The 24,525-nt window shown below is 42.3% G+C and overlaps 1 protein-coding gene across 1 annotated transcript in view; it reads left to right on the top strand.

The window, feature by feature from the left end:
• Positions 1-22,946, top strand: part of LOC138299846 (broad substrate specificity ATP-binding cassette transporter ABCG2-like) — a 322,474-nt gene extending 299,528 nt beyond the window's left edge. The window contains exon 16 of the mRNA XM_069238476.1: positions 22,323-22,946. Within this exon, the coding sequence (XP_069094577.1) occupies positions 22,323-22,470 (148 nt within the window). The 3' untranslated portion in view covers positions 22,471-22,946. The remainder of the gene's footprint in view (positions 1-22,322) is intronic.
• The last annotated feature ends 1,579 nt before the right edge of the window (positions 22,947-24,525 follow it).

The following is a 24,525-nucleotide window of genomic DNA, read 5'->3' as shown; positions in this document are numbered from 1 at the left end:
CAGGGATGCAATCCGTTCACCTTTGGTTCTTTCTGCTGATGACGTGGACATGAGATCTCTAAATTGGAAGGCTGAACACTGTTTAGTCTTAGACGGTCTGTAAAAACAACACGGGGAGCAAATAGAACACCCGCTGGATTAGATAAAGCTCTCACTTTGAATGGAGCAGAGAAAGCACATAATTTTCCCATGTTGCTAGTTCAGATGAAGCACCTCCTTGCTGTTGATGGAATCCAGTGAAGAGGAAATGTCTTGTGGCCTTACTCCGGAGAGAGCAGGCTTTGGCACTGCTGGTGGATAGGTATTTGGTGATTTTGATGCCCCATCAAGCTTCTGCATGCTTTAGGATGGGCAACTGCAGTGCATCAGATTAGAGTAACCTATTTGTTTGAAATGGTTCCTTTGTTTACAGATTGGTCCATTGCTCACAAATAGTTACTCTGAAACTAGAATGCCACTTTTATAGAACTGCTTCTCTGTAGATAAGTGTATTCCACATTGCTTGTTTAAACATATAGGTTGTTGTGCAACAGTGCAACCAAGTCAGTAGGGAATCTAGTCTTTGAATGTCTTTAACTCTCAGGTGAAAAATAAGCTTTTTGCAGGGGAAAAAATGATTTTGTTGCCACTTGAGGTTAAAGTACCTCTTTTGGAATTTAGGCCATAACTTCTCTTAATCTATCAAATCTACTTTTGTACCAAGGCACACTTTCAAAACAATCTTTTTCACAAGAACAAATAAAATATTATCACAATGTTTTAATTTGTTTTTGCGCAGTTAGCATGTGCACATTATAAGACCTGAATCATTGCCCAGAAGCACACGTTTGTATCTTGAAGCCATAAGGCTTTATATTAAAATGGCATACTGGGAAATTGAAAATACCGTTCTGAATTATTTCAGTTAAATTATTAGCAATGCTCCTTGCTTTGGACAGTAAGAGTTTCAACAAAATGTGCAGTGTAACTGAGTCTGTGAGTGTTAATCATGTTTAATCACATTTTTCTTGAAGTTTCTGTTTTCTGTGTGTAGCAAAAAGCAGATGTGCTTGACACCTCAGCAACACTGAATAAATAAATTCTCTGTAATTGGTATGTTTACGTCTGTGTGGAAGCCCTTGAAGTGTTACTGTTCTGTATAATGTGTATTATTGTACGTTTCTCAGGATCAAATGCTTTTGTGAATTTCATAAAAACACAGTTATGAAAACAGTGCATTTCTATGTAATTTAGAACATGAAAACATAAACCTTCAGTTTCTACGGTAGCCTAAACAGACAAATCAATCAGTAATTTGTTGTACAGTATCAAAATCCTATGGACCTGAAAAGGAATCAGGAGTAATCATATAATGTATTAAACAATTCAACATGTATGCCAATTGCAGTGTCACAGTGGGTTCCCTAACTTAATAAGGAACCCCTTTGTAGATTCAGTCCTTGGGCACAGGATAAGCTGTAATGTTGGTTGCATTGAGTTTTTGTCGAGCTATGCGGGATGAGAGATGCAGCCTAAGTTCTTGAACCATGGTTTGAGGTTCTTTCAGGGATGTAATATCCATTCAGTATTAGTAGAACAACAGTTAACGTTGTCAGCCACATGATGAAAAAGAAACACTTGTAGTGATCCAAACATAAGACCACGTTGGTATCCGGTATTTGTCACAAAATCAATGACATGCAAGAATAAACCAGTAGCAGGCAGTGGATGTGGGGTGTGATGAAAAGTCCTCTGTGTATAATTCAGATTCATTTTCATAAAGTGTTGTTGCTCAAAAAGGCACCATCAGTGCTGATGATGATTCTTGATAAGATTCATAGTAAACAAAAGCAGAAGTTGAGAGTGTAGAATTGCTGACATTGTAGCAGCAGGTTCCTCTGTGGAATCTGGAACTTGATGTAAAGCTGGAGACACAGTAGGCTCTGCAGTCCCTGGATTGGGGGTCCACTCCTCTCTGCAGTATCTTTGAGCACTGTGGGCTCAGGAGGGTCCCTTCTAGTAACCACCAGCAGGTTCACAGCCGGATAGCATGGAAGGATCTGGACCGGAACTGGCCCCACTGCCGACGTGCCCAACTCTGTCCCCATACACATCCCCGACTCCAACACAGAGCTGGATGAGCATTATCCAATGCTGACTTTGGCGTTGACTGAAGACATTCTATGCCCTATTGCTATAGGCTAAGACTTGCAGATGACTAGGACGGGTCACTGAACCCTGATGAATATCAACCACTAGATGTCACTGAGGACACCTGTTGTGAGGATTTGTTGGATGCCAGTGGACTGGACACCTTCTTGGATACTGGCTTTGTCTCTCCTCCTACTGTGGCTATGAGGACAGAGCCTCATTTGCTATGGTGGCGAGGAGGGTGGCCAAACTCCTGGACCTTCAGTTGCCCATGACCTTGTTCATGGCTGTCAAGACAAATGTCTTGACAGAGGTGCATCAGCCGGTAGTCACCCCTTCTGAACTGCTTCTACCATTTAATGAAGTCCTCATTGACATCACACTTGGGGCCTGGTCCAAGCTCTGCACAGGGGCTTCTGTGAATGGGACTATTCCCTGCTACCATTTCTCCACCCCGCCCCAGGGGACCCCAACTTCCTTATCCTGCACCCTACCCCAAAGAGCTTGGTTTTCTAAGCCTTCACTTCCAGAGTAAGTCATGGTCAATTCCCTACCACACTACCGGACAGGGCAACCAGGAGGCTGGATACCTTAGGAAAGAAGATGTTATCTTCCACAAGCCTGGTACTGCAGTTGGTAAACACTGCATGCCTTTTGGGCAGATACTCTCATTCGCTCTGGCACTTTGTTGTACAGGTGCTGGCTATGGTCTCGGAGGAGGCTGGATCCATTCTCTCTTAAGCTACTGCTGATGGGAGGAACACAACTAAATTTGCTATATGCCGTGAGGTGGATATGACCGACCCACTAGGCAGAGTGGGATCATCATGGTAGCCCTAATGAGCTACACCTGGTTGAGTACCATTGGCTTTTTGGGGGATGTCTAGGCCTCACTCATGTTCATGCCCTTTGATGGCTCTCGTCTTTTTGGAGACAAGATGCACTCAGCACTAGAGTTCTTCAAGGACAGGTACTGCCAGGTCCTCGGGCCTTTCCATTGGCCCTCTTCAACCACAAACTGCCTTTCACTCCTTTCATGGCCAGAGAAGGGGCTTTCAGCTCTGTTTCTACCCACCCGGCACCCACGGGTCAGGTAGCCAGAGGTCGGACCACTCCACCACCCCATGGCAGCCACCAAGCCTCTTTAACTTGCCCTCTGACCATCATGGGCATGCAGTGGGAGGCAGGATATAACATCACCTCAACACTGAAGTTCAATAACATCCGACCTCTGGGTTCTCCAGATTGGACGAAGGGGATACTCCCTCCCTTTTTGTGACTACCCCTCTACTCATGCCACCTACATGTGAAAGGCTGATGGAGGACCACATCTCATTATTCTACCAAAACGAGGGAGGTCTCTTGGCCAAGGAAGCAATAGAGAAGGTGCCAGAAATAGAAGTAGGGCATGTTTGTTATTCCTGTTATTTCTGTTCTGGCGCCCAAGAAGGTTGAATACCTTCACCCTATCCTAGACCTGTGACCTCTTAATGTCTTCCTGAAAAAAGAAAAATGTAAAATGCTCACACTCACTCAAGTCCTGCCTGCCCTTGACCCGGAAAATTGGATGGTAGCGTTGGACTTAGGTAATGTTTGAGTATCTTTTCACAGGAAAGGAATCTGTATCTGGAAGTCTCTATCAGATGAACAAGTTACTTGCTTTCGGTAACGCCTTATCTGGTAGAGATTCCATCTAGCCGCAGATTCCTTACCGACCCGCACAACCTCCCCGCTCTGCAAACAGATCAGATTTATAGGCACAGGGTTGTTTCCTTTTCAGTGCCCTAATTCCACACACCAGTGCTCAGTGCCCTTTGTGGTTGTGTGCTCCTGACATGGAAAGTCCCAAAAAGGAAACTGACATCAGAGAGCTGGGTTTGCGCCTTTCATCTGTTCCAGTTTTTGGGATAGAAAACACATGGACTGTAATTCTGCTTCCATTGCCTGACCCAAAGAAAAATAAGAAGGTATGCCTCCCACACAATAATCGCATCATGTGTCCGATTCTGTTTAACAAACCCCCATTTGACACAAAGTGCCTTCAGGGTACAACTACTCAGTGTCTTCCCTACTCTGGAGGAACTATCCCAGGAAGAGTATACTGATGTTGCTCATCCAGCTCTGTGTTGGAGTCGGGGATGTGTATGGGGACAGAGTTGGGCACGTTGGCAGTGGGGCCAGTTCCGGTCCAGATCCTTCCATGCTATCCGGCTGTGAACCTGCTGGTGGTTAGCAGAAGGGACCCTCCTGAGCCCACAGTGCTCAAAGATACTGCAGAGAGGAGCGGACCCCCAAAAATAAGGTGCATGGCCTCATACAATTCAGAGAGTGGGCAGGGGTTTCTCTGGCACATCGAAAAACGGGGAGGGACAGAGACAAACAAGAGGCAGGCTCAACCGTGGAGTCAGGCCTTGAATACCAGCGTTCCCTCATCTCGTCTGATGACTTCAACGGACGGGGCAAAATCAAAGACCTCTTTGACTTCTTGTTCCTTTTGTGCTTGTGAGACTTACCCAAATGACTTTGAGTGCGACAAAGAACACTTGGAGTGGCTCCGCAACCAATCCTAGGACCTTCCTCTTGACCAAGATCGAAACCATTGCACGTTGAGCAACAAGGAGCTTGAATGACCACTCCCTCAAGGCATTGGGGTGCTTGCTGCGACAATCGACGCAGGTCTTGGCATCAAGGTCGCGCTTGAGGCACCAGAAGCACATGAGGTGTGGGCCCGTCACCAACATTTGCCGGTGCCAGGTACCACAGGTCTTAAAACCAGCCTTCCTCTCAGACACCCTGCCACACCAGGAGACAGTGTCTCAAAAATCTTCGACAAAAAAGTTGAAGAAAGGTCTGTCAAAAATGACTAGAGGTGGCTCTTCTCTAGAAGCTCTGACTGGCACAGAAAGAAAAGAACTGATGTCAGCGCTCTGGGGTGGCGCCTATTTAGGTCCCACACATGTCATTTCCTGTGCAGCTGACAACATCACACAGAGCCTAACTATACCACCTACCAGTGTGCAGCGGTACTGCTCATGAAAATTTCCGGATCCAGTCTGATGCTTGGGGAATAGCCTAATGTAAAGAATCTGCTACTAGAAGTCTCTATCAGATACTGCAGATTTTATGCCAGAGTTCGAAACTGGATTATTGGTAAGGGCAGGTAAGTACCTACACTTAGCAATAAGCCACAAACCCCCACTAGGTCCAGTCAAGTTATTAGTAAATTAATCCCTGCTCACCCTTTGGTAGCTTGGCCCACAAGCTGTTAGGCTTAACTTAGGAGACAGGTGTGTAAAGCATTTAATATCAACAAAACAGTAAATAAAAACACAACACACAATCAAAATCTGACACCAATTTATAAAAATAGGAAATATGTTTATCTTTAAAATGACACCAAAACAACGAAAATCCAGTGTCTGGAACCAGAAAAATGTTTTCTTTAAAGATTCAAAGTAAACCTAGTGCTTTGAAGCAAATAGCACTCAAAGGGTTCAAAAAAAAAAAAGGTAGCACTGGACAGGGACAAAGTCCAGAGTTCAGGCCTCCCACGATGTAACACTGTTACATTTACTACCAGGAGTGTTTCTTGATTCCCGAAAGTGGTCCACAGCACCAGCCGAGGGTTCAGAGGTTCTGGTCTGCCTCCTCGGGTCTGGGACTACAACTACTACATTGCACCTCTTCAACATATGGAGTTTGTTTTTTACAACAGTTGGTCCAAACTTCTCAAAACTTCTGGATCTTCTTCCAGAGGTCCTCTTTGGGTCCTTGAAATGTTAACAAACTTGATCCAAGGTTCCAGAAGCTCTGAGTTGCTCCTTGGAAGTTGGGACTTGGAGGTTAATAGAATGCACCTGGTCAGAATCCTCAAATGGCCACTGGACACTGGTCAGTTGGGCTCTTCGTGCAGGACCTGACGAAGGGGACTGTGGTCTGCTCCTTTGTACATGTAGCTGACAGAGGGTTCACTCCTGGAGTTGCAGAAGCAAGGCAAGGTTATTTTCTTGGTGAAGCCCAAAGTGTGCAGCTGGTGCTGTCTTTGTGAGTGCAGTTCTTCAGGTGCAGGGCAGGGGTTCAGCAGGGCAGTCCATCTTCTCCGATATCTTCTTCCAGCAAGGATCTGAATTGTAGGGCAGATCTGCCATATTTATCTTTGCTCCTGGGTTGGGAAGCAGGGGGGGGGGGTCCCTGTCAATTGGGGTGCAGACCACCACCCTCTGGGGTGACCACTCCCTATGAAGTGTGGCAAAAATGAAACCCAGAAAGCAACGTTCTCTAAAAATCCAACATGGAGAAAATTCCTCCTTGGAGGTTAGATCTGGCGGAGTCCACCCACCAATGTGGCAAAGTCTCCCTAACACACCCCTTTCAGCCCCCTCATATTTTAATCATTGGGGCTGGAGGAGAAGGAAAATGGGGGAGGTCCAGTTTCTGTTCAAAGTGGCTTTCCCTCCTTTAAAGACTGGTTTGGCTACTACGCCCCCATCCTGCTCTGCCATCTGCTGCAGCAGTTCTTCTCCCACCAGATGCTTCCCTTGTCTCAGCCCAAGACACTTCACACCTCATTAAGGTAGCTTGGCGCAGGCTGCCAGAGGCTGACCAATCAGGAAGGGGCACTACATGGCTGAATTTGGTAACTTTCAGAAAGAGTTCTAAAACTCTTTCTCTATGCTTGTTATAATATATTCAACCATGACAAGTTGTTGGATTTATTATAACATTTAATTTAATACCAATGTTGATATATTTATCTCCTTTCTCTCAGAAATATGACTGTTATTTAAAAAAAGTTTCCTAATGTTAGCCTATGGATCCCATTGAATACAATGGGGGGAAACAATGTTTTTATCTCACCAGGGCTTATAAAACATTTTATTGAGTCCCTGCTTATATTTGCACTGCACACAACCCTGGGGGCACCTGTGTCAGGAGTGTCAGTACCGAACAGCTGGGTTCCTCAGAAGCAGAAGCTAGACCCATTGCCCCTTCACCAATATCCACCCCGACCCTGTATTACAGTCAGTGTGAGATATCAACAAGGGCGAAAGGGGAAGTGGACAAAAATAAGAGACACTGCCTCGCGGCACAATTCTTCGCTGCTATGCTTCTCCGGTGCTAAATGTAACAGCTACCTGTAAGGGAAGACAAAGATAAACATATCATTTCCATTTAACTAGATGTTAATTTCATAAAACACTATTTCTATTCAATATACATCAATGGTTCATAACCCCATAGAGCAAGATTTGTGCTCCTCTCTTTCTCTTAATTAATTCTGTTGCTAATTAATTCAACGTTTGAGAGGATCTAACATTGCAGCAGTATAACAAATTAGCTGTTGTAGTATTTGAGTGAGTGGTACAGTCTGAAAGTGAGGATCTCAATTGCTGTTAAGGTATTTTTCCTTCAGACATGGAAACAATGTCAAATCGTGAAAATATTATAGTCTTCAAAAAACAAATGTTTTGCCAGGACAAATAGACTGTAAAGTTTTCTGTGAAGAATTTGTCATAATGCTGAAAAACTTGTTATCTTCAAACTGTCTCTTGCAAACAGATTTTCTCTTCCTGACCATCTAAAGTTACTATATGCTGAACTGAGACTCTAAGTCCCAATGAACTGTGAGTGCTGCAGGTACAACCAATATTTGCGGTACGATGAACAGAGACACTACTCCAGTGTACATGAGCCTCTTGTCAAGAACATGCCCATAAGTGTTACTGACAACAGAAGTCTTTTCTGCGGGGAAAAACATGCATGCTGAAGAGACGCTACCAGCGCCTCAAAAGGTACAGTTGACGTGTGTCGCCTTCCAAGGCGAGCGCCTGCATCACAAGCAGGATATCCAGCTTGCGCTCAAACATTAGACTGCTGACCTCCGTGGGACGTCCGCCATCTCTGAATTCTCGAACTCAAAACGTGTTGCAAACAGATGAAGAATGGCATTCAGCAACAGTTTTGCAGATGGCCTTCCATGCCACCAATGGGGATATCGATAGGCTCTTGTCAGTCTTTGGTGTCTTGGACTTCGATACAGGTAAGTTCTAGTTCCTGCAATGGAATTCCTGACAACCTAGGGCAGACATTGGGGTGACCTATATGCAAAAATAAGGTAGTTTGAGACTTTGGAAGTACTTTTAATTCCAAAGTCGAATTTGGGGTGAATTTTAAATTTTGAAAGCAGCCAGCAAGGCAGGCCTGTTTTACAATGACACTGGACACCTCAGCAGTGCCTCTTTGGGTGCACTAATTATACTGGGGTCCCTAAACCTGCATGGCCTACCATGTACTAGGGATTTATTGATAGGTTGTCAGAGTCAATTATAATCAGGCCTAATTTGCATATACTATTTTAAACTGAGCACTGGCCCTGGGTCTAGTTGACAGTGCCCAGGGCACAGTCAGAGTCAGAAAACACCAGTATCCACTAAAAATGGGGGCAAAAAGTGAGGGAGCTTCTGCAATCAGCCAGTTTTCCCACAGCCAGCATGTGCAGATGCATTTAAACCCCCAAGCTGCCATGATTGGATATAATGTAGCTCACTCATCTCACAGCACATTTCTCTTTCACTCCCAGTTTGGAAACCCATTAGAATGTTATCTTAAATGAGGGTGTAAGAGTGATCCGAAACACATTTCCTTTTGAAGTTGCTTTAATCACTGTTAAAATATCCGTGCCAGTCTTGGCTTGAGATCAGATTACCTGCAGATACCTTAAAAAGGTATTATCTGCAACAAAGCAAAGTTTGCCAAATAGTTCTCTTAAATGTGAATTCCTTCGGTTTTATGGTCCATGATGAGTGGCATTGACCAATGGAAGCATGTCTCTGACAGATAGCCACCTTCCCTAGAATTTCTATTACTTTTATTGATTCCCTTCTGAATCTCTGAACCCATTTAGGTGCTAATGTACGCAGTGTACATTGTGGCTTGTAAGGGGCATTAAAACTGAATCCTAAACTGCTGTAGTAAAGGGAACTGGAGGATGAGCTTAACATAATGAATGTAACAGGAATTGGGTATTGCAATCCAGGGGAAAGACGTAAAAAACGTTAGTATGTGTTCCAGCACTGAAACACAAGCCAGCCACCGGGTGTGGATCCTTTCACAGGCAACAGCTCTGTTGTACTTGTATGGGTAAAAACATTTAGGAGTTGCTTATGATGTGTAATAGTTTATTAATGGCAGCATTGAAAGGACATTGCAAAACAAATTGCTGCTTCCACTGCATGAGATGAAATACAAATGTGTATGGAACAATGTTTTAAAGAAGAAACTTGCTGCCCCACAGAATTCTCTGTGGGGGAGTGAAGCTTGCTTTCAGCTGTGAAAATGTGATTAGTAAAGGAAAGTAATTTATGTACGACCTTCATGTGAATCATGTGCATATAGCCTTAAAGTGCTGGGAGAGAAAAAACATGATCTGTGTGTTTTGTCTCAAACATGTCCCTTTCCAGTTCATGTGAGAACTGGGCACATATTCATCCAATGTATTTCAGAAAATGTGAGAAAAATAATAATTATAAAAAGGCTTCACTCAAACTAATGTAGTAAGGAAACTCTCGAACCTTTTATCCCCAACAGTGATAATATATTTTTTTAAACAAAGCCTGTGAATTAATCACGTAGTTCGATAATAGTTAAATCTCAGCTACGCGAAATTACTTTAGAATGCACAATTTTGCATTTTCAAGTGTTAATTTTGTAACTTTGTGTGGTCAGTAATGTTCTACCCTAGTCTTGTGTTTAGAAAAAACAATTATAATTTGTGATGTAAATAGTTTAAGGTGTGGATCTTCCTCTGTGATATCCACTGTTTTACCTCAAAAAAGGCAAAACTAATTATACAGCATAAATGATTATATATAGAAATCTAAAAATAATGAAACCTATTTGAACAAGAAAAGCAGTTAGATACAGTTGTTTTGGATGCCATATTTTAGCTGAAAACCCCATTGGAAATGTCCAACTTTATTTAAAATGTGCATTTCTATTAGGTTAATTTCTAATCCTGTGTGTGTGTGTGTGTGTGTGTGTGTGTGTGTCTAAAATTTATACAGTCCAATACTATTTCATAGGGTCTGAGGTTTGTTAATACCAGAAGAAGAGTGTTCATTATAGAACTGCAAGGCAATATAATGTCTAGCTATTGTTGCTAGCTTAAAATAGCTTTTATGTAATGTTTAGCATCTGCGCTTGAGGGTCTCTCCTTAAGGGAATGACGTGGAACTGAATTTGTATCCCACCCTGCTTGATTTCTGTATTGGGTTGGAACCTATTTTCAAAGCCTCCTTGCCTGAATATTTTTCTCAGAGCTTTTCAGGTACTATAGAGGAAAAATGGCAATATTATTATCTCCTCACTTTGAGATGCATCTCTTTATAAAGACTGGCGGCCAGTCAACTTCAGCAAAAAATTATGTCACAACTATCAGATAAATGCAGCCAAAACTTTGCTTTACTTTTGTGCAGTATGCCCACATCCACATCAATCTGTATGTGGTTTAGTTACATTTACCAACACATGTTCTTTCAAAATTATAGTGAACTGGCATCACTTCTGTTGTGCTAGCCAGCCGCGCTATTTATGGATTACTTTCATGCATTGTATGTGTGCATATGTTGTGGAGGACCGGCGGGATCTAGTACTATAAAAGTCAGTTGTATGACAATGTGTAAGCCGCCTTTAGAATAATATTACTTAATTCAGTAAATGTGTTACTTGTGGAAGTGTAAAAATGTGTGTCAACCCATGGTGTGAACCTAGCCATCACATGATAAGTGACTCTGTCATTATTTAGCGAATACCTGCAAACGTTCTATGACGTATGGGGCAGTTGACCACCAAACCATTCATAGTGTACTTGATGTCTCGGAGAAACTTCTAGGTCTCAATAGAGTACCCTTTTAACTACCAACTGTGTAGGTCTTTATGCCTAAAAGCTACCAGTGTTGGGAATATGGGCATGATTTAGAACTTTGCAGACGGGTTACTCCATCACAACAGTGACAGATGTCTCGTCCGCTGAAATCTAAATCCCATTATGTTCTATGGTTTGGAGGACAGGATATATGTCACTGTTGTGTTGGAGTAACCTGTCCGCCGAGTTCGAAATCAGGGACAATATCATCACACTGCAAAACTTCAACCATAAGAAAAAATATTTGCAAGATAAATGCAGCTATTGCATTTACAAATATTCTAAAGTTGTATGCAACATGTGCGTTCACCCTCTCTTCCTGATAAGGACACATCTAGTAAAGGGATGTGTGTGCCCTGAAATAACTCCTATCAGAGTAGAAATTACTTGTGCCATATTACCACACAGATTTGGTAAACATGAGATTCATACTCATAAGTCAAATGAGGAATAATCTTTTATCAGTCAAGCGCTCAACAAACCTATGTTAAAAGGTGTTCCCTATTCAACAAGTGGGAGTTAACACCAGTATTACACCAGATGGTCCGGACATCCATTTTTAAACGTAAAATTGGTCTTTTGATTGTGTAATCAGAAACCGCTAACAGGTCCAGAAAATGGAAATGCCCAACATTGAAGCGCCAAATGTTGGGTAAATTGAGTCTTTGGGTCTGCTCTCAAGGTTTGTTTTCACACCCACAGGTGACATGAGTGAGCTCAGTCCAATGCACCAGCACCGAATGTAAACGACAGGTTATTGTAGCCCCACAGAACCCACCAATACATAAATGAGGTGGTGTCAATGCTTGGAGTTACTAACATGGAGCAATGGTAATCCAAATGATTGTTAATGATTTACAAACTCAAGATCACTAGAAACAGAATATGTATTTGAACATATTCATTTTAAAATAAGGTATTTTAAGAAGCTGAGATATAGTACACAGAATATTGGTAACAACACAAAAGATAATAAAAAGCAGCTAAGGTTTTCAATAAAGGTGAAAGCGGAAAAGTTGTATCATCACAATTTATAGTTGTTACACCCTCACTGTGCTATCTTTAAGTGCTATGCTACATCTAGCAGATGAATAAATAATAAGTCTGAGTTTCAGAGGTGGTGGGCAGACTTGTACAACAACGTTGGTGTCTTTGTGGAATAGTTGGTCAGTTATTTCGAGCACAAGGCCAAGAGCTAGAACTTTGTGTCTGAGAACACAATCCTGGCACTAGTTTGTGAAAGAAAATTATTTCTCAGAGCCTTGGAGAGTCTCATTAGAGGCTTCTTCGGTTGAAATGAAATCTGGTTTTGTGCTCATCTGCATCTGTGACCTGATTGAAGTTTCTCTCCTAAGTGGTAGTCCTTATATATTGTATCTTATCTTCATCTAAGATAGATTTTGCAATATCACCTTAGGAATGTTTTGACATAATCATATACATCAGTGGATGTACTAATGAGATAAAAATATGTCAATTTAGAATACATTTTTTGGGTTATGTTTGTTCTATGACCTTGAAAAAGGCACTTGTCCCAGACTGATGACCCACAGGGGTTTTGTTGATGTCTATATCTGAATTACCTGACACTTTCAAAGTTCTTGGAAAGATAGGCACAGACGACATCTGCGTCAATGGCTGACATGTTCATTATTCTAGATAATTTGATGAAAAATATTAGCCACCATTGTCCAAGGGTCAGACTTCATGGTCTAAGATAGTGATCTCCATTACCTAGGATGAATTCAGTGCCAAAGGTAAACAAGCTAGGCAGTCTAATAGAGACTATTGCTAAAATGAAACCTTTTGTCTATGTGTTTAAGAACCTAAAACTAAAAGAAAGAAGCCTAAAATCAAGTGATTAAAATAATAGAATTGTGGAAGGAACTGCTCATAAGATTTATAACACTCCTGGAATAATGTCTAAGCTAAATAGTCACTAAATTATCACTGAATATGTTTTTGATACAGAATAAAAGCACATGCCTGAAACATGCATTTGATGAAACAGCAGTTTATCACTAACACATGCCTTCGAACTGAAATGAAAATGGGGTCTCTGTGCTGAAAGACATGATCCTTACCAAACCGCACATGTGTGTGCTTCTTCTTGCCAAATCCACGTTGCTCTCACCAGTTTCTTTTCTCCCATACGCGCCCTCCGTGTTGCTCCCCCACCCATGCACTCAGTGTTGCTTCCATCTCTCACCCTGTGTTGTTTCTCTCCACCACATCCTGCATGTTGCTTCTGCCCGCACCCCTGTGTTGCATCCTTTCCCATAGCTACTGCCCCTATTTTGCTTCCCTTCCACTTAAAAAAAAAAACTATTTTCTGCTCTAATCCGAAGTGGATTGGTAACTAAAGAGAAAGAAATGGTGTAGTCATTTTGTTGACGTGCGCATGTGTGTTGTGTGCACCTACCAGGTGGGCCACATAAAAATACTTTGTTTTCAATTTTTAGCCATTCTGCAGCTTGGCTATTAATAACCATTGGCAAAGCCAATAGGTCTCAAATGTGTGACCTTTGGCTTTGCCAATGCATGTTTTTAATTAGACCTGCTCCACTAAATAAGGCACATGGGGCAGTTGTTCAAAGTCAATGCAGAAAATTATAGAGTCATGTACACCTTTTTTAGCAATGTGACCTACTAACACCTGAACACAAATTGTGCACGTCATTTTGCCAAGCCAGTTACCTTCAGCTGTGACAAATGCACAATTTAAGGAAAAACATTTGCGCTTTTTAGTTTCTATTTTTTGCAAAACTAATTACACCCGTTGCTTGCAGCAGTTAAAAAAAAATTCAGTTGTCAAAAGCGAGTTTGATCCTTCAGTGAGAGAGAGTGATGACATTCAGAACAGGGTTCTTGCTTTCTGTGCACCTGATGGTTTGGAGTAATCCCAGTACGGATTTTGATGCTCCCCGCTAGACGTATCTCAATTTAGTATTTTAAATGTCAATTTCGATTGAAAGAATAGTAGAGCCAATTTGGTCCTACAAGAATGACAGAGATGGAAATCTGAGCCTTGATGGACTCATTTTAGAATTTTAGCCATTCAGAAATCAATTGGAATGTTCAAAATCAGTTACTAAATTAGGGTACAGTGCTCATTAGAGGTAAGAATCTATTAATAAATCATTAAGAGCTCAGTAAAGTTCAATTCATTAAATGCAAAGTATAGAATTGGGAGAGCAACCCAGCATGGAGTTGCCTCCCATGGCGAGTGAAAAACGTTGCCTGTTACATCAAGAAAACACACCCTTGTTTAGGGTACTAAACAATGGATTACATACATTTAGTATAGTTGTACATGAGTTACATTGCCTCAACCAATCATTATTAAACGAAGAGAAACATTTGCAACTAAATACATTTTAGAAAACTCTCACAATTCTACAACATAGAGCTTCTCATGACACCACCTGTGTCTAGAACAAAAGTGGTTGCATTGTATGCGATTTTTTCTGGGACTACTTAGTTCAACATTGAATTAAGATATTTTTATTCAGGACATCTTGTGAAGGTCACTGTCCTTTCCTGTGGAACACATTAATTTTTAGGTTTTGCCGGCACAGCGCAAGTGCTGTGTTTGTGAGAGGTATTGTTTACAATAAAAGACTAGGAGGCCACCCATTGCTTACAGTTTGTTGACTTTATTGCCACTCTTCTATTTGGTCTTCCTTTTCTGTCTGTGGAGTGTAGCCCAATCACAAATTGAGTCAATTTGTGTTTGTCCACTGATCTAGCTGTGATTCAGGTACTATTTCTTTCACTGTCATCACCTGGCTCAATCTGCTTTTTCCCCAGCCAGTATGATATGTTGCTCCCTCTATCACTAGCCACTCATGGTCTAAAACGGCTTTATATGTAAACAAACCTGTTCTAGCTGAAGCATTGTTGTGAGATATTGTTGATATATCGCACAACTCACTTTGCTCTGAACTCCATTTCCTCGACCACAGGAGTCCCATTCTGAGCGGCCATTTTTGGTTGTTGGCGCTGTAGCTTTTTAGGGTTTTTTACTGTTTAAATGGTGCAGATGCCACAGACGCACCGCTGACGCGGCACAGGCAAGCTGGTCTGTGTCCGTCCGCAACCTGAATGCAACCAGCGTCAGTCACCCTGCATAATTCGCCAGATGCTCTAAAAGCACTAAATACTGCCTCCAAGCATTGTGACGTGGTGTTTTCCCCAAACTCAATTAATGGGCCATTGACTTGCATTAAGTGCAGAGCTGGGTTTGGGGTTTCTTCTCTCCACCCTCATGGCATATCTCAGGTACCTGCGTCTCTCTCTCTCTCAGGAGTCCTTATTAATGCACGCTCCTTAAGTAAACACACCCAAGAGATATTTGACCTGCTTAAAGAGTTACACCTGAATTTTCTTTTTGTTTCTGAGTCATGGCTTGAAGACTGGTGTAATCCTGATATTCCACAAGCCTTACCTCGTAGTTATACCATCACTGGACAAGATAGATTAAACCACCGTGGAGTAGGTCTGGCGATTATCTTCCGTGATTTTTTCAATGCCAGACTTTTGATTTGGGTTCCCTCGAATGGGTGGAAAGCTTGGGTTTCTGTATTAAGATCAATCCTTCTACGTCCTTTGTGGCCAGCCTTGTCTACCATCCTCCTGGGCCCTGTTGTAGCTTACTGAGATCCCTGGGCGATGCTATCGCTCCATCCATACTGCAATATGCAAATTATTTTACTATCCTAGGAGATTTTAATCTCCATTTGGAATGTAAAACAAATACAGAAGTAGCAATTTTTTTCAGACACTAGTTCTTTGGGCCTGCTTGAAATGATTACATCACCTACTCATAATGTAGGACATACACTAGATGGAGTATTTTCTAATAACCTTAATTTAGCCACTGACTCTCCGATAAGGCAGGCATGGTCTAATCACAGGCTGATTCCATTCAGGCTGTGGTTGGAGCCTATAAATTGCTTCCCTATGGTACCAGCAACAGGTCCAGATACGGTCCATCAATGGGGAAAGCTTTTATCCAGCCCTAATTTTGTAGTGCAGCAATCATCCACCATCCCTAATCTTACAGGTGATGTGGGGGCACAGGCCGACATCTTTAGTACCTGGATTGCCAACTCTATTAATAAATTGGCCCCTTTAATTCCTGCCAAAAATAATTTGAAATCCCGGCATCAGCCCCGTGGTACTCACAATCCCTAGTAGAGATACATTGCAGTTGCAAGCAATTGGAATGTAAATGGTGGAAAGCCTACAATGCCAAGGACTTGAATATGTTTTTAAAAAGCCTTGAAATTCTACCATTATCAGATTAAGACTGCAAAAAATAATTACTTTTTGTCTCAGATTGACAAAGAGCAATCTAATCAAAAAGTAATTTTCGACATTGCCAAATCGTTCCTACAGCCAAAAGCAACAATTGGGGAGATACCACTCTCACAAATCATATGTAATGAAATATCTACATATTTTGAGGCAAAAGTATGGACAATCTAACAAGAATTTGAAAGTCCCCCCTCTTTTAAGAATGTTCCAACAAGTTATATCCTCCAACCAGGACCCTCGTTCTCAGCCTTCCAGAAAATTACTCTAGCTCAATCTTATCAAGCCATTTTAGCATTTAAGTCAGGATCCCCTTACAACCTGTGCCCTCCTTGTGTATGTAGAATGTTTAGTGCAGTCTTAAACACCTCTTTGTCCTCCTAGGAGGTCACAAAAGATTGGAAATTAGCAATTGTAAAACAACTATTCGACCCCTCCGTTCCGTCTAATCTTTGGCCTACTTCATTACTCCCAGCCTTAGGCAAAATTATGGAAAAACGGATTAATACACAACTACTGGCGTTTTTGAAAGAGGCCAATAAACAATTAGGTTTTCACCCAAAAAGTTTCTACAGAAACACCGTTGCTGGAGGTAGCAGATACATTGAATATGACACTAGTTGCAGGAAAAATCCAGTTTTGATTCTACTGGACCTATCCACGACAGTTAATACCCTTTCACATGATATTCCGTTGCAAAATGTAAAGGACTGCAATATTTCGTACTTAGCTTGTGACTATTTAAATCCTTCCTTTATGACCGCAGACAAACAGTGATTTTATGCCCTTGCTTCTCACCTGAAAGACCTGTTAATTCAGGGGTTCCCCAGGGCTCCTCACTTACCCCAGGATTATTAATTATCTACATGGCTCCCCTAATTACTTTGATCTCCTCGTTTGGCATTGAGGTTACCTCTTACACTGACGACACATAATTGATGTTGTCACTGGATAAAGACTATTTTGGCTCTGAGCTCACCTTCAACGACTGCCTGACTGAGGTTATTGAATGGATGCAAGTTAATCTCCTCAGGTGTAACACTGATAAAACAGAGATTATGCTTCTTCGGAAGTGTAACCCCTTTGACCCTATGCTATGGTGGTCTCACTCAACTCAAATACCTCCGGCCATGGTCAAAGTTGTTAGAAGTCTTGAAGTAAAATCTGATATAGCTATGTCCTTCCGGCCACAAGTGATCACAGTGGCAGGAACTTGTTTCAGCCTCATTACATTTCTGAAAAAGGTTTTTGACTTTCTCCCTCTGGTGGCCAGAAAATCAGTTGCCATTGCTTTAATAACATCAAGATTGGATTACTGTAACAATCTGTATGCGAGCTTTGCTAAGCTATCCATCCAGAAGTTACAGGTGGCCCAACACCCTGCTGCCAGATTGGTTTTGAAACAGCCTCGTCTCTCTTTGGCATTGACAGCACTAATTGTTCAATTTTTTTTTTATCGGTGTTCAGAGCCTATAGAGCGCTGGGACGAAAATATATAACCGCCAGAGTTATTCATCATACAACAGTCCGTTCTCTGGGATCCTCTAATGCCAATTTTCTCAAGATCCCTGCATTTAAACTCAAAACACAAGGAGAAACATTGTTTACAGTCTTGGGAGCAAAGGCATGGAACCACCTTCCCACACACCTGTGATTCTTAGAATCCAAAGCAATATTCAAAAGGTAGTTTAAAACATGAATCTTCTGTATTCCTGATGCTCTCTGCTACTCACTTGTGACCTAATCTGCAGGATCTCAGTTTATCTGTGGCATGTAGTCATGATGGTCTTCGCCCAGCGCCAGGATGCTCCTCTGGGAGTGACGGTGCACTCTATAAATTCCCCCTCATATCATACATCATATCATATATATTATATCATACTAACAAGTACCTGCTTTGGATCAAAGGCATCAGCTATTTACATAGATCATAGGTCGAGATAATTGGTATTGTATTATAATTGCATTTATGTAGCACTTACTTGCCCTTATGAGGCTTTGTAGAACTACAGGGCAATTGAGTGGCAACGTGGGCAACTTTCCATAAAATACAAAGCCACTCCACCCCACACAATAACACTCCACCCAACGCCACCCTTTTCTACTCTACTCCACTCTGTGTGACTCCGCTCTATGCCACTCCACCACCCTGCTCCATGCCACTCTACTCCATGCTACGCTACTCTATACCAGTCTGCTCTACCCTGCTCTACTGCGCTCCAGTCTGCGTCACTCAAATCCACTCCACTCTACACCACTCTAATCTACAAAAGTTTCCTTTACAACAATCCACTCCAGTCTACACCACTCCACTCTATGCCACTCCACTCTACTCTACTCCACTCTACGCCACACCACTCAGTGCCATTCTACTCTACTCCACTGCACTCTGTTCTATTCCATGTCACTCTACTCTACGCAGCGCCACTAACTTTCAACTATGTTGAGCAGTAGCCAAACTGCTTACAACAGGGCTAAAAGAGTTTGAGGTTTAAATTCTCAAAGATAGCAAGAGTTCGAATTTCTACAATTATAAAGCACTCCATTTCAGTGAAACAGCTACATCAAGAGCAAGAGATAGAATGTAGGTATATATGTATGTTAGAGACAAGGGGAGGGGCCAAGAGGCACCTTACTTGTGTTTTATCAGATTGTTACTTACTGCTGATGCAATACTAGCTATATGTCTGGAAGGCTTGTGTTGCTGCTGCACATTCAATATTTATGGAAACACAAGTTGTACCTCCTGACTAAGTAATACTGGTTGTGTTTGTCAGAAGGAAGGTTGAATTATTGACAGTGTTGATGGTTGTACTGCATTTTGTGTGTGTTTATAAACTAGGCGCACATTACTGATGGCTTATACTGGTGCTTGTTGGGATGTATATTTTCTGTGTGAGAGGGAGCTATGGGTAAATGGTTTGTATGTCCTTCTCAGAGTGCAGTTTTTACTACTGCAGCTAGTCTGTGCCTTTTCCGTTTGTGTATTTTTCTGTGTTAGAGAGACGGAGAGGATGGATTGAGCTTGTGAACTTGCATATGTTTGTGAGAACTTGTATGTGTGACTGCTTATGCCTGTGTTTTGTGGGAAACTGAGGCGCACTTAGGTGTTATGTACACTATCAATGTGTTTACTGGGCATTATGAAAACTGGCAATGGGGGTTTACTTAGGAATTGTCTAACCTTGCTATTCGCAGCTATCAGTGCATATTTCTAGGGAAACTGGAAACATCAAGTGCACTATAGCAGTGTTGTTCAAAATAATGTAGGTAACGTACATCACATGAGCAGTTCACTATGACACTGCGAAAACTGAGTGCCAAACATTTTTTGCTGGAGCTATGTGGAAATTGTTCATTCCTGGATACTGGAACATTTGGGGCAACTAGCAATGTGCTTTGAGGGGCATTAAGGAGAACAACGATAATGTGTTGATATGTGACAGTTCTCAAGAGATATGTTCTGCAATGCGGGATGTGTGCTCTCTGGGCCTTATATACATTAATAGCGCAGGCAAATCATTTTATGTGTTGAACAGGTCCATTCTTGTGTGCCTTTAATAAGGCCATTTTCACATTGATTTTGACTCTCATTTAAAACACCATAAAATGCCTCATTTAGATCTTGGGGGTAATGGGTCTACCACCACTTTTTGGACAGAAAACCCGTCCTCTGGCTTGGTGGTCTGCTCTCCCGATTTAGATTTTGGTGATCCCATAGCCAGTTTACCGCCCGAGACCCACCGACTCTGCCAAAGATTTCCATTTGCAGCGACTGTGCCATTGCGCTGGGACCCCAGTCACCCTTACCGCCATGCAGATTTGGATGTGCCTTACTGCCAGGCCAACTGTGGTGGTCTGACCTCCACATCTGAGTTGGTGGATTGGGGGCAGGAAAAAACGTACCTTTTTCCTGATTCCACTGGACATGACTGGGCAACACCTTCTGTCGCTGCTGCCACTGGGCCATGGAGAAAAAAAAAACTCCCCCATCATTGCCGGACTCGAAGTTAGGGAACCCGCATTGCCTGCATCTGTTGTGTGGCCACTGCATATGAGCTCTGGACCACTACAGTCATATACATGTCACAGTAGTGTTTTTTAAATTACTGTGACATGCATATGTCTGGGAAAAAATTGTGTTAGACATGGATGGAGACTCACTGGTACAAATACACATATCACACACATACACTACTGTCATTATGATGCCAATATTCATTGCCAAATGAATGCTGGCACCATAATAACGTTACAATAGCACTTGTCAACTATGTCCATTTGTGCACATTGCAAGGGGATATGTACCTGTAATGTTGTGCTTCCAGTTGTGTATGGGAGTCAGTGTGTGTGTGTGTGTGTGCGATTGGATTGGCTGGGTGAGATGGAGGAAGGTGTAGTGGGTGGTTTGGTTGTGTCAGATTGTGTGCCACTTGCATATGGTTCTGCTATTGTTGTGTATGTTTGGTTCTGAGGCTGTGTTTAACATTCAGGTGAGTATGGTTGTTTGGTGGTCATTGTGATGTGTGAAGTTGTGATATTATTGTATGTGTTTGTATAAGAGTATAGTTGTGTTGGTTGTATTGTGTGTGGGTGTACTGTTGATAGTGTATATGTAGTGTCATGGATGTACGGCAATGTGTGTTTTCAATATGTATGTTCGGTGTTGTGGTGAAATGGCAGTGGATAAGTGTGTACATGGTGTGTTGTGTGTAATGTGTTGTGCAGGGTGACACATATGGCTAAGGTGCAGTGCGTGTGTGCATGACTTGCCTCTGTTCCGCAGCCACTGCCATTGTCCAATGTCCATTGGTTCCGCAACGCCATCCATCCGTCAGCACTCCGCAGCCAGTACACCGCCTGTACAACTGTAACATCTAAATATGGTCGCAGCAACTTGCTAGCCTGACAGCTGGGAGGAGCACTGCATCGTGTTGGTCAGCGGCTCAGCCGCAATACATCCAAAATCAGTGGATGGGCTGCAGTCGGCTTGATGGAATACTCGGGCCCACCACCGTAGCAGCTTGGTGATAGTACCGTCAAGATCTAAATCAGGCCTCAAAGTGTTTTGTGAAGCTGTCTAGTTTTAACTTCTACAATGTTACTGGCCCACTTAGATTTAAAATGTTATTACGTTTACAAAGGTTTTCTTGGGGAAAATTTAGTAAAGGACCCATAATGTGAAATTTAACCAATAGTCGTTCTGCAAATGTCACTGATGCAGTGTACTTAAAAATGGCCCATTTTCAAAAAGATTTCTAAAAAAAAAAAAAGAGGTCCTCAATCCTCACATATCTTTACATATATTTTCCAGGTGCGTATATGTGTTAGGTGTAGTAAATCTATACTTCCCTATGTGCACGTACCTTTCGATATTTTGTCCCTCGATATTCTGTTCTCGATACTAGTATGCCACTTGGCTGTTGGTGTCGATATTCAGTACTACAATCACTGTGTGCAGTAATGAGGGCCTTGATGTATCTGCTATGTACAGGGCAACTACGGGAAAACGAACACCCAAGAACTGTCTGCGTTCCTAGTGAATGGTTTCTGTACCTTTGCGAATATATTTATTATGAAATTTCGTACGCCTGCGCTTTGCCTTTCGATTACTTCAAAGCGCTGGTTATTGATGAGCCAGATTAACCAATATTAGAAAAAACACAGATTATCTGTTTTTCAAAAACGACTGTGACCTTTGTATCCCAAACAATGTATAAGCATTCAAGGGCAAAATTAGTGATTTTTTCGCGTCTGAAATACAGCAGCAGCCGGTGGAGCGAACAAGTATCTCTCATTGTGAGAGATTATAAATGACAGTGGATTTCTTGCATCAATGTACGCAATGTAAAGCGGACACTGCGCATCCCTCTAAATGATCCATCATGAAAACAACGTACTCTGCAGTGAGACGGTTACTCACCCCCTGTTCCTTTTCTTTCTTGACTTGCAGATATACTGGAGAAGAGTTTTTGGCGCTACAGGGACTTGGTCCAAGTTCTTGGGACTTATGGCAGAATCACGTGGCCCTGGGGTGTATGACCATTATATTTCTTAGCATCGCATATTTGAAACTGTTCTTCATGAAGAAGATGACCTAAGAGAGCGGCCGGAACCGGTTTTGTTCACCATTTAAGGATCTTTGATACAGCGGATTGCACTGGAAACCTATTTCACGAATGTCTGTTATCAAATAGGTGTCATTTTAGTGCACAGTTACATGTGATAAGTATACAGACCTGTCTTTTCTACTCAGTTATGGATATTTACTTTAATAGGTGTGTCTGTGTGTGTGTGTGTATATATATGTTATATATATATATATATATATATATATAGTATAAAAACGGTGAAAGCACTTTCAAGTTTTTCCAGTTACCATAAATTTTATGATAAAATACGGACAAACTATATTCGTTTTTCTTACTTAGCTCAAGATCATGTCTCAGTCAATTCAAGAAAAAATCTCACGAGCTGTGTACAGTAAATTAACCAATAGTTAGATTATCAAAATAATTCTTGTTAAATTCTCATTTTAATATTTTTTGTAAAAAAAAAAGTCTTTATTAAAAATGTGTCCTTCATTTGCATCCTGTGTCTGTCTTAACTTGACCTTGTGAAAGGCTGTGGTTGTCAGATTATAGTTATTCAAGTATAACTGAGACTATTTAGCTGCGCATAAAAGGCTTCTCCCTGAATGAATATTGTTTACTTGGCTAGCAACCTTAATTTGCGGTCTTTTGTACTCCGTAAATTCTTAGGGGGAAAAAACGAGTTGGTTATCTTGAGTGTGAAGAAAATACTTCTACCTTTAAGTTAAGTACGTTTTCGCTTTAGGGCTCACTAGACAGCTTTGGTTGTTTTTTCGAACTTGTACCATCAACAGCAATGCACAGAGAAAACAGCAGTAGGTCTTGAACATTTCTGACCAGCTCATTTTATAGCCACTACTAGGGGCAGTAAGAAAGTAAGCACTGAGTTAAGACACAGGGGGTAATTCTGACCCCGGCAGTAGACTACTGCCAAGCAGACACTGAAAATCGCGACGGGTGCAACTGCACCCGTCGCACCCCTTCCACTCCGCCGGCTCCATTCGGAGCCGGCATCCTCATGGAAGGGGGTTTCCCGCTGGGCTGGCGGGCGGCCTTCTGGCGGTCGCCCGCCAGCCCAGCGGGAAACTCAAAATAACCGCGGCGGTCTTTTGACCGCGCAGCGGTATTCTGGCAGTTCCCGCTTGGCGGGCGGCTCCTGCCGCCCGCCAAGCTCAGAATGACCCCCACAGTGTCAATGATTATGGACTGTACTGTGGCCCAGAGTAAATCACAGAATCACAAGCAGTTTTACTATTGGCATCTGATAAAATCACCTCGGTACTCTGCAATTATGAGTCGACCCTCATGAAATGGGGAATTACTGTATGGGGCTGTTTTTTTCTGGTCGTAAAATCACACGGAATACACCATTCCTTGGGGTATTACCGCATACGTTTAGTACCACAGCATACATTTAGTACCACAGCATACGTTTACTACCTGCTTTGAGCACGTGGTAAGTGTATGGTAAGTGTATGCGCAGGCCTGTTGTTGGGGTGTGGCTGAGACAGGCATAGTAGGGGAGAAGGAAGGGGAAGGTTTTCTTGCAGGGGTATGAATAATGCTCCCCCCTATTTTAGGAAAAAAGACGCGCAATGAGGCATGCCGGCTGCTGCTGCAGCCAAAGCCTCATGTGATTTTTCTGACTGAAGTTTCTTACTGGAAACATCAGGTCAGGTTATCTCACGCAGCGTATGGAAAAGCCTAGCAACTCGTATTTAGGCGGAGCAAAATTAAAGCATTAGGTTTGCTTTGCTCAACTTGTAATCAGAGCCAAAGTCTGTCACAATTTTGGGGGGACTGTTGTCCCAAATAGCTGAAGAGCAGTAGCAGTACTATTTACCAACTTAACCAATGCTAAATGCAGCGGCCGCTGCCAGTTAAACTCAAGGGGATGGGTGGTGAGAGGTGGGGACGGAGACGAGGTAAAAATAATTCTAAAAAAAAGCACTTACCTTGCCTCAGTCCCTGCTGCCTCGCGCTCCTCTTCTTCCGGTGTCCCAGCATTCATTGCTGGGACACCAGCACAGGCTCCTCCGCAATCCTGGCGCTGCTTTCATGCAA

Source organism: Pleurodeles waltl, chromosome 1_2 (assembly GCF_031143425.1).
Source record: "Pleurodeles waltl isolate 20211129_DDA chromosome 1_2, aPleWal1.hap1.20221129, whole genome shotgun sequence".
In the NCBI taxonomy this organism is placed as follows: Eukaryota; Metazoa; Chordata; class Amphibia; order Caudata; family Salamandridae; genus Pleurodeles; species Pleurodeles waltl.
This window is presented reverse-complemented; position numbering and strand designations above follow the sequence as displayed.